The following is a 9960-nucleotide window of genomic DNA, read 5'->3' on the forward strand; positions in this document are numbered from 1 at the left end:
GGTTGTTTGGGTTTGGGGGGGGTTTGGGGTTTGTTTTTAACTTGGGTTCCCAAAGTTGTCAGGCAGAGGATGGGGGTTATAGAGTCATAGGTTGATAGACTCAAAGATCATAGAATCACAGCTCATAGAATCACAGCTCATAGAATCACAGCTCATAGAATCATAGATCATAGAATCACAGCTCATAGAATCACAGATCATAGAATCATAGATCATAGAATCACAGCTCATAGAATCACAGATCATAGAGTCATAGACCATAGAATCTTAGATCATAGAATCACAGCTCATAGAATCACAGCTCATAGAATCACAGATCATAGAATCACAGCTCATAGAATCACAGATCATAGAATCACAGCTCATAGAATCATAGATCACAGAATCTTAGATCATAGAATCACAGAGTCATAGAATCACAGCTCATAGAATCACAGAGTCATAGTCATAGAATCTTAGATCACAGACTTAGAGAATCATAGATCACAGAATCTTAGACCATAGAATCAGAGATCATAGAGTCATAGAATCTTAGATCACAGACTCATAGAATCACAGCTCATAGAATCACAGAGCCATAGAATCACAGCTCATAGAATCACAGACTCACAGAGTCATAGAATTTAGATCCATAGATTCACAGATTCACAGAATCATAAACTCATAGATCACAGAATCATAGCATCTTAGCTTCATAGAATCCTAGAACCAGGCAGGGTTGGAAGGGAGCACAAGGAGCAGGCAGTCCCAACCCCCCTGCCATGCCCAGGGACACCCTACCCTAGAGCAGGCTGCACACAGCCTCAGCCAGCCTGGCCTCAAACACCTCCAGGGATGAGGCTTCCACCACCTCCCTGAGCAACCCATCCCAGGCTCTCACCACTCTCATGCTGAACAACTTCTTCCTAACACCCAGGCTGACTAACACCCAGGCTTCCTAACACCCATTTCCAGCTCTGTTCCATCCCCCCCAGTCCCATCACTGCCTGACAGCCTAAAAAGTCCCTCCCCAGCTTTCTTGTAGCTCCCTTCAGATACTGAAAGGCCACAAGAAGGTCCCCTGGGAGCCTTCTCCTCTCCAGACTGCACAGCCCCAGCTCCCTCAGTCTCCCCTCACAGCAGGGCAGCTCCAGCCCTCTGCTCATCCTCGTGGCCCTTCTCTGGACCCCTTCCAACACCTCCATATCCCTCTTATCCCAGGGGCTCCAGAAATGAACTTCTCTATACATAAGCTGAGAGGAGGTTGGGTTTATTTCCAGAGCCTCAGAAGGTTGTTTAGGCTGGGAAAGACCTCTAAGATCATCATAGAGTAGGCAGGGTTGGAAGGGACCTCAAGGCTCTGGGACCCTTCCAGGCAAGAAGTTCTCCTTGTGCTGAGCTGAACCTCCTGTGCTGCAGCTTCCATCCACTGCTGCTTGTCCTGTCCCAGGGAGCAGTGAGCAGAGCCTGTCCCCCCCTCCTGACCCCCAACCCTCAGTTAGTTACAGACATTGATTCAATCCCCTCTCATACTTCTCTTCTCCAGACTAAGCAGCCCCAGGGCCCTCAGCCTCTCCTCACCAGACACTGCTCCAGTCCCCTCATCATCCTCACAGCCCTCCCTTCAACCTTCTCTAGCAGGTCCCTGTCCCCTTTCAAATGGGGAGCCCAAAAGAAGGTCTCCCTTGTACTGAGCTGGAACCTCCTGTGCTGCAGCTTCCATCCTCTGCTCCTTGTCCTGTCCCAGGGTGCAAGTAAAAAGATCTTTTCCAGCCCAAACAATTCCCTGACTCTAATTCCCAGTCACATCCCTCCGTTTCCAGCAGCTCCCAGTCCCCTGAGGACAGCTCAGCCTTGGCTTTCAGAGCCTCCCACAGCTCCCCTGCTGCTTCTGGAGGCAAAGAGATGTATGAGTGACCCTGGTAGCAAGCTCCTTGGTGTCAGCTGACCCCTGGCATTCCCACCATAGCTCATCCAGGAATGAGATCCCTACATTTTCCTAACCATAATGGATGACACCCAGGCACTAACAACGGTGCTGAGCAATCATAAACCGATAAGCCCCTGACTGATTGGCTTTTCCTTCAGCATCCATCACAGCACCATTGATCTCCTGTGCCAAGGAGGGTGATGAATGGGCCTTCCTCCCGCCCAAGGGGGCTGCTGGAGCAGTGTGGTGCCAAAGAGGGCTTGGGAGCACCAGTGGAGGAGTAAAGATGACCACGGAGAGCTCCTGCTTCTCAGCAAAGGGCGAGGATGGAGCTTGGATGGGGTCGTGGAGGCTTGGTGGAGAAGCTGCTGGTGGGAGGGGGCTGTGTGGTGAGTGAGGCTCTGACCAGGCAGTTGGAGCATCCCAGAAGGGTGAGGGCTGGAAAGCACCTCTGGAGCTCAGCCAGTCCAACCCCCACCCTGCTCCAGCAGGGCACCCCCAGCAGCTTGCCCAGCAGCACAGTGCCCAGGGGCAGCTGGAAGCTCTGCACACAAGGAGACTCCACAACCCCTCTGGGCAATCTGCCCCAGGCCTCCAGCACCCTCACACCAAACAAGTTCCTCCTGCTCAGGTGAAACCTCCTGGGTCCAGTTGGTGCCCCTTGTCTTGTCCCTGGACACCACTGAGCAGAGTCTGGCCCCAGCCTCTTGCCCCCCACAGCTCCTTTAGCTCTTGCTGAGCATTGCTCAGCTGCCCTCGGGGGCTGCTCTGCCCCAGGGCTCAGCCTTTGCTCCTCCAGGAGCTGCTCCAGGCCCCTCAGCAGCTTTGGACTCTCTCCAGTAGTTCCTTCTCTCTCTCTCTCACTGGAGCCCAAAATTGAACCCAGTCCTCCAGATGTGGCCTCAGAGCTGCTGCAAGCTGCTCTCCTTTGATGGGTTCCATAGCCTCCACTTTCCCCTTCCTTCTCCTCCTCTTCCTCCTCTTCGGAGCATCTCCTCTGCTGGATGATGCTGGAGGAAGCACAGCGAAGGCAAGGAGGGAGCCAGGCTGTGGTTGGCATTTTGTTGTTGGGTTGGTTGGTAGTTTCCTTCCTCCCCCCCACCTCCTCTTTTCCTTCTCCCTGGTGGCTGGAGATGAGCAGCAGGAAGGTTTTTATGGCCCCCTGCACCAAGCTGCCATCAAAACCCTGCCGGTGGTGATTACCCAACCAGCGTCTGCTTCGGGGGCACCTGGCGCCCGGGGGGGGTGCTGGGGGAGAAGAGCTGCCAGGGGTTGTCTTCCTTCTGGGAGGAGAGCACAGCATTTTGGGGGGGAGGGGGGAGGAGCATGGAGGTTTTTCTGGGGGGAAAAGCACAGAATTGGGGAGGGGGAAACACAGAATTGGAAGGGGAGACATGGAACTTTGGGGAGGAATTGCAGCATCGGGGGGGGGGGGGGAATCACAGCCTTTGGAGAGCAATTACAGCTTTTGGGGGCAAATCACAGCTTTTGGGGAGCAATTGCAGCCTTTTGGGGAGCAATTGCAGCATCTGGGGGCAAATCACAGCTTTTGGGGAGCAATTGCAGCATCTGGGGGCAAATCACAGCTTTTGGGGAGCAATCACAGCACTTGGGGAGCAACTGCAGCTTTTGGGGAGCAATCACAGCACTTGGGGAGCAGAACGAGGCCATCGTGGGTGGGCAGAGGGTGCCTGGGCAAGAGGGGGAATGGCTCCTGAGGTGTTAGTGTGACCCCCCCCGCCCAGATCCATTTCCCTGCTACTGAGCACCTTACTTGACCCTGGTGCTGTGCTGGGCTTGGGGCTCTGCTTTGCCCCCTGCCTGGTGCCCACTGCTGCGTGCCACGACCCTCAGGGTCTCCTGGGCACGGCGGCAGCCCCCCTGGGTGCTACCTCCAGCACCTCGCTGAAGGTTTAACCCCCTTGGGGAAGGGGCAGGGGCTGAGCATCCCACTCCCCTCTCCCAGTCCCACCGCACCGATGCGGTTTGAGACTCAACCAACCTCCCCGGCCCCACTCTTACCCCAATTAGCAGCTTCTAAGTCCCTTCTGTAAAGCCGCAGCTAAATTACCTCCAACAACCCCCTCCCCCCCTTTCCCAACCCAGTCCAGGCAGGTACCGCAGCACAGAGGCCCCATTAGTGCGTAATTAGGTAGATTCCAGTCAAACCCATCCCCATCCTCCAACTCCCTCCTCCTCCTCCTCATTCCCTCCCCCTGCCCCCCCTCTCCGAACGCCTCTCTCCGTTAGCGCGATGGAAATGAGCAGCTCCAGACGAGAGCAGAGTTCAGCCTTGCGCTGGGCTCTTGCCTCTCTCTCTCCCTGGGCCAGAGCAGGCTCCTTCCTTTGAATAGTTTAATAAAAATTAGCATAATTAACGAACATCTGCACGAGGCAGAGCGGCGCAATTTGGCACTTGGAAACGAGGACTTAAAGATTATTGCCGGCAGTTTAATGTTGTTTTAATTCTTTTTGGCACCGCGCAGAGAAATAAAAAGCTCAGCGCCGCCAGAGCCCAGCCTGCCTCTCATTTGCATCCTCCCCCTTCCTCCATCCGCATCCTCCTCTTCCTCCTCCTCCTCTCCTCTTGGATTGAGGAGGACTCGCATCCTTCTCCCAGTTATCCATCACCCCGGGAATTCCTGCCGAGCACTTGGTAGCGTTCAGGAGCTGGTAAAAGGAAGGCGTAAAGGAAGGAGGCTTCCCGGGAGCCAGGCAAAGAGATTCCCAGAGTTGTTCCTTCTAGGCTTGAAGTGGGATTTTTTTCCTGCCTGCTGCTGAGGGTAGACATAGCTCCCATCCTTCCCACTGGGATCTTTCCTGCCTGCTGCTAAGGACAGTGGGATGTAGCTCCCATCCTTCCCACTGGGATCTTTCCTGCCTGCTGCTGAGGGTAGACATAGCTCCCATCCTTCCCACTGGCATCTTTCCTGCCTGCTGCTGAGGGTAGACATAGCTCCCATCCTTCCCACTGGCATCTTTCCTGCCTGCTGCTGAGGACAGTGGGATGTAGCTCCCATCCTTCCCACTGGCATCTTTCCTGCCTGCTGCTGAGGACAGTGGGATGTAGCTCCCATCCTTCCCACTGGGATCTTTCCTGCCTGCTGCTGAGGACAGTGGGATGTAGCTCCCATCTCTCCCACTGGCATCTTTCCTGCCTGCTGCTGAGAGTAGACATAGCTCCCATCCTTCCCACTGGCATCTTTCCTGCCTGCTGCTGAGGACAGTGGGATGTAGCTCCCATCTCTCCCACTGGGATCTTTCCTGCCTGCTGCTGAGGACAGTGGGATGTAGCTCCCATCTCTCCCACTGGGATCTTTCCTGCCTGCTGCTGAGGACAGTGGGATGTAGTTCCAATCCTTCCCACTGGGATCTTTCCTGCCTGCTGCTGAGGACAGTGGGATGTAGCCTCCATCCCTCCCTGCTCCTCCTCCTCCAGCAGCAGCTCAGGAGCTTGACTCAGCTGTTTGCTGGAGTGGGGGTGCCTGGGGAGGGTCAGAATCCTAATGTGGGGAACAGCAGGATCTCAACCAGGGAATATGGAGATCCCAACCCAGGAAGGATCAGAATCCCCACCCAGGGAGCCTCAGGATCCCAACCCAAGGAGAATGGAGATCCTAACTCAGGGGACATCAGAATCCTCACCCAGAAAACACAGAGATCCTAACCCAGGAAGCATCAGGATCCCAAACCAGGGAACATCAGAGGCAGTGTTGGGATCTAAACGTGGAAAGCATTGGGATCCCAGCCTGGGGCACATCAGCCTCTTAAACCAGGGGGTGTTGGGATCCAGACCCAGGGAGTTTTGCCTCCAAGATCTGCTGTCAGGGGGACAACTCCCACTCAAATCTGGGGAGGGGACACATCAGCCAGGCATGAGCCACCCGGAGAGGCTTCCCAGGGCTCCAGGCTGAGCTCTGGCACATCCCAGGGGCTGCCACCCGAGCCCCAAGTCCCCCCAGATCTGAAGCTGTGAGGGAAATGTTGAGTGCCAGAGAAAAGGGAAGGAGCAGGGCAGGAGGAAGGAGTCAGGGGGTGGTTAGGAGGGACACTGAAGGATTTCCTGGGGAGGAGAAGTGGGACTGGGGCAGTCTGGGAGCAGCTCTCCTCAGATCCAGCTGCAGGAAGGGATCTGCCCCCTCCCCCCAGCACTGAGCACTGTGTCCTCCCCAGGAGTACAACGCCCATGGCTGGTGGGTTGGAGAGCTCAACCACGAGGTTGGCATCGTCCCCAGGGACTACCTGATGCCAGCCTATGAGCTGGAGGAGCGGTGAGGACCTTGGCACCTCAGGTAAGGAGGTGGCACCTGCTGGGGATGGGGCAGGGCACGGAGGTGGGTGCTGGGGAGGTGGCTCCGTGCCTGGGGTGCCCTCAGCATCTCCTGGGGACTGTCTCTGGCTCCATCTCCTGGTCTCTATTTCACGTGGGAGCAGGCAGGGCCAGGAGCCACAGCTGGAGTTCAGGGACCAGGCCTCCCTGCCCGGTGTCCCTTCCTGCAGGTCAGATGGCAAAAGCACAGCAGCCACCTGCGTGGGAGCCAGAGGGCTGCGTGGCACCAGCTGTGGCACCAGCGCTGGCACCAAGCACAGCAGCGGCTTTGGGCTCCAGCACATCCCTTTAGGGAGGCCTTTGGCAGAGGGGGGAAACTGAGGCACGGGGCAGGGCTGGGGAAGTGGAGGGGGTCTGCAGCTAAGCTGGAGGCAGAGTCCTGGGGGAGCAAGACCTCCAAGTTCTGGAGGTCTTCCACCCTCCCTGCCCCTTCTGTGCCCGCTAATCGCCCATGTGTGGGGGCCACATCAGCCCCCGGGGGGTGTTTCAGTGTCCCCTCCCCCACCTTGGCTCTCCCCCTCCCCAGATCCAGGTGCTTCCCTCCCTGGCCACGCTGAGACACCAGCAGCAACACCAGCCCCAGCCTCCTCCTGGGCTGCACTGCACGAAGATAGACCCAGGAGCCACCACACCCTGTGCCCCAGGGCCCTGCTCTGCTCCCTGGTACCCTCTGTGATGCCAGCTGGGCATGGGGAGGGCAGAGTGGGGGGCTGGGAGCCCACAATAAAGCCTTTCTGCTCTCCACGGTTGGCTGCTCCATGCTTTGTTGAGGGGCTGGGTGTGAGCAGTGACCCCCCCCCGGCCCCCAGCTCCAGCTCTGAGCATCCCCCAGAGCTCTCTGGGCTCAAGCCCATCCTAGCCTACGAGTGAGCGCATCCTCACCCTCCTCTTCCTCCTCCTCCTCCTCCCGCACTTGGCTGAAGGGCCACTAGATGGTGGTAAGAACCTGCTGCTGACTGCAGCCTTCCCGGGGAGGGTGCCCAAACCCCCTGGGCTGCACCACAGCACCACCACCCACCCACCCCCCCCCCCGCCCTCAGCCAGCATCGCCCCTGGGGTGAGCACAGACACCGGCCCAAGGGCTGCTCTGCAGCACAGCTGTACAGATGTTGGGAAGCTGGGAGGGAATGGCAGCAGTGCTGTGCCCCAGGGATCAGTGCTGGGCACAGGCCTGCTCAGTAGCTTCATTGATCATCTGCAGCAGGGCATCGAGGCCAGCATCAGGAAGCTTGCAGCTGGCACCAAGCTAGGAGCAGTGTGGAGCTGTTGGAGGGTAGCAGAGCCCTGCAGAGGGACCTGGGCAGGCTGCATGGGTGGGCAGAGGCCAAGGGGAGGAGATTGAACAAGGCCAAGGGCAGGTTCTGCACTTTGGCCACAACAACCCCAAGCAGCACTGCAGGCTGGGGCCAGAGTGGCTGAGAGCAGGCAGGCAGAGAGGGAACTGGGGGTGCTGTGAGAGAGGAGCTGCAGAGGAGGCAGCAGTGCCCAGGTGGGCAGCAGAGCCAATGGCAGCCTGGGCTGGCACAGGAGCAGTGTGGGCAGCAGGAGCAGGGAGGTTCTTGTGCCCCTGTGCTCAGCACTGCTCAGGCCACCCCTGCAGTGCTGTGTCCAGCTCTGGGCTCCTCCATTGCAGAGAGCTGCTGAGGTGCTGGCAGGTGCCCAGAGCAGGGCAGCAAGGCTGGGGAGGGGCCTGGAGCACAGCCCTGTGAGGAGAGGCTGAGGGAGCTGGGGGGGTGCAGCCTGCAGCAGAGGAGGCTCAGGGCAGAGCTGATTGCTGCCTGCAGCTGCCTGCAGGGAGGCTGTAGCCAGGTGGGGTTGGGCTCTGCTGCCAGGCAGCCAGGGGCAGAAGAAGGGGCCCCAGGCTGAAGCTGTGGCAGGGCAGGCTCAGGCTGGATGTGAGGAGGAAGTTCCTGGCAGAGAGAGTGATTGGCACTGGAATGGGCTGCCCAGGGAGGTGGTGCAGTGCCCATGGCTGGAGGTGTTGAAGCCAATCCTGGCTGGGGCAAAAGGATCAAGGGCAGGGGCCTGGGCACCTCTGCCCCAGCCCAGCAGGCAGGACAGGGCTGTTTGCACCCTGCTGCCACTGCTGATGCTCACACCAAGGCCTGATCCTGCCCCAGAGCCACCAACTGGCCCAGGATCCCTGGGCTGAGACTCTGCTTTAGGAGAAGCTGGGAAGCAGGGATAGGAGAAGGAAGAAGGCATAGGAGAAGGGAGATGAGAGGTGGAAGCAGGGAGAAAAAGGCCAGAAGGGAGAAGGAAAATGGGAGACTGGAGGAGGGACAGGAGAAGAGAGATGGCAAATGGGAGCAGGGATAGAAGGGAGAAGGAAGCTGGAGGAAGCAGGGACAGGAGGAGGAAGCAGGGACAGGAGCTGGAAGCAGGGGCAAGAAAAGGGAGATGGAAGCAAAAACAGGAGGTGGGAGCAGGAAGTGGGAAGCAGGAGAAGGGAGCTGGAAGCAAGAAGTAAGGGCAGGAGGTGGGAGCAGGAAGCAAGGAGAGGAGCTGCAAGCAGGAAGCAGGGACAGGAGCTGGGAGCAGGATGCAAGGACAGGAGCTGGGAGCAGGATGCAGGAACAAGAGATGGAAGCAGGAAGCAAGGACAGGAGCTGGGAGCAGGATGCAGGAACAGGAGCTGGGAGCAGGAAGCAGGAACAAGAGATGGAAGCAGGAAGCAAGGACAGGAGCTGGGAGCAGGATGCAGGAACAGGAGCTGGGAGCAGGATGTAGGAACAGGAGCTGGGAGCAGGATGCAAGGACAGGAGCTGGGAGCAGGATGCAGGAACAGGGAGCTAGGAGCAGGATGCAGGAACAAGAGACAGAAGCAAGGGCAGGAGCTGGGAGCAGGATGCAGGGACAGGAGCTGGGAGCAGGATGCAGGAACAAGAGACAGAAGCAAGGGCAGGAGCTGGGAGCAGGATGCAGGAACAGGAGCTGGGAGCAGGATGCAAGGACAGGAGCTGGGAGCAGGATGCAGGAACAGGAGCTGGGAGCAGGATGCAAGGACAGGAGCTGGGAGCAGGATGCAGGAACAAGAGATGGAAGCAGGACGCAGGAACAGGAGCTGGGAGCAGGATGCTTTGGCCAAGCACAGCCTGCTCCAGCCGCAGGTCAGAGCCAGCCCCCGCAGCTCTGTGCCGGGGCAGGGAGGCAGCGCCAGGGTTTGCCTGCCCGGAGCGGCGCTGCAGCCCTGCCGGGGGTGAGGCTGAGCTGCCTCCAGGCTGGCCGCTGGCCAAGCAGCGAGGCTGTTTGCCTGGCAGGCGCTGGGGAGGAGCCAGACTTGCCAGGCTGGGAGGGCACAGGGAGGGGACCGAGCCAGCCTCGCCCGCTCCGTGTGCCAAAGGTTACCTTCAGCTTCACGCCCAGAACTGCCACACACCCCCAGTACCCTTCCAGAGCCAGTGCCCTCAGCAGGGCAACCCTGCACGATGCCACCCAGGCAGGACCCCCACCCTCCAGCTGCCACCCCAAACACTTCACCCCGCTCCCCCCCCATGGCCAGGTCTGTCCCTGAGCCACTGCTCCCCTGACAGCTTCACCAAGCTGAACACCACTAAAAATAAGTCCTGCTGGCACCAGGAGGGCGGAAAGATGGGCACCAGGGGCAGGGCAAGGTGGGCACCAGGGGGAGGGGAAGGATGGGCACCATAGGAGAGGAAAGATGGGCATCAGGAGGAGGAAAGGATGGGCTTCAGAGGAGAGGAAAGATGGGCACCAGGAG

The 9960-nt window shown here is 58.5% G+C and overlaps 1 protein-coding gene across 1 annotated transcript in view; it reads left to right on the forward strand.

Moving 5' to 3' along the window:
* SKAP1 (src kinase associated phosphoprotein 1) overlaps positions 1 to 6972 on the forward strand; it is a 217370-nt gene extending 210398 nt beyond the window's left edge. The window contains exons 13-14 of the mRNA XM_064174245.1: positions 6083 to 6201; positions 6766 to 6972. Coding sequence (XP_064030315.1) covers positions 6083 to 6184 — 102 coding nt within the window. The 3' untranslated portion in view covers positions 6185 to 6201; positions 6766 to 6972. The remainder of the gene's footprint in view (positions 1 to 6082; positions 6202 to 6765) is intronic.
* Positions 6973 to 9960: the final 2988 nt, after the last annotated feature.

The sequence above is a fragment of the Pogoniulus pusillus genome, chromosome 40 (genome assembly GCF_015220805.1).
Source record: "Pogoniulus pusillus isolate bPogPus1 chromosome 40, bPogPus1.pri, whole genome shotgun sequence".
Taxonomy (NCBI): Eukaryota; Metazoa; Chordata; class Aves; order Piciformes; family Lybiidae; genus Pogoniulus; species Pogoniulus pusillus.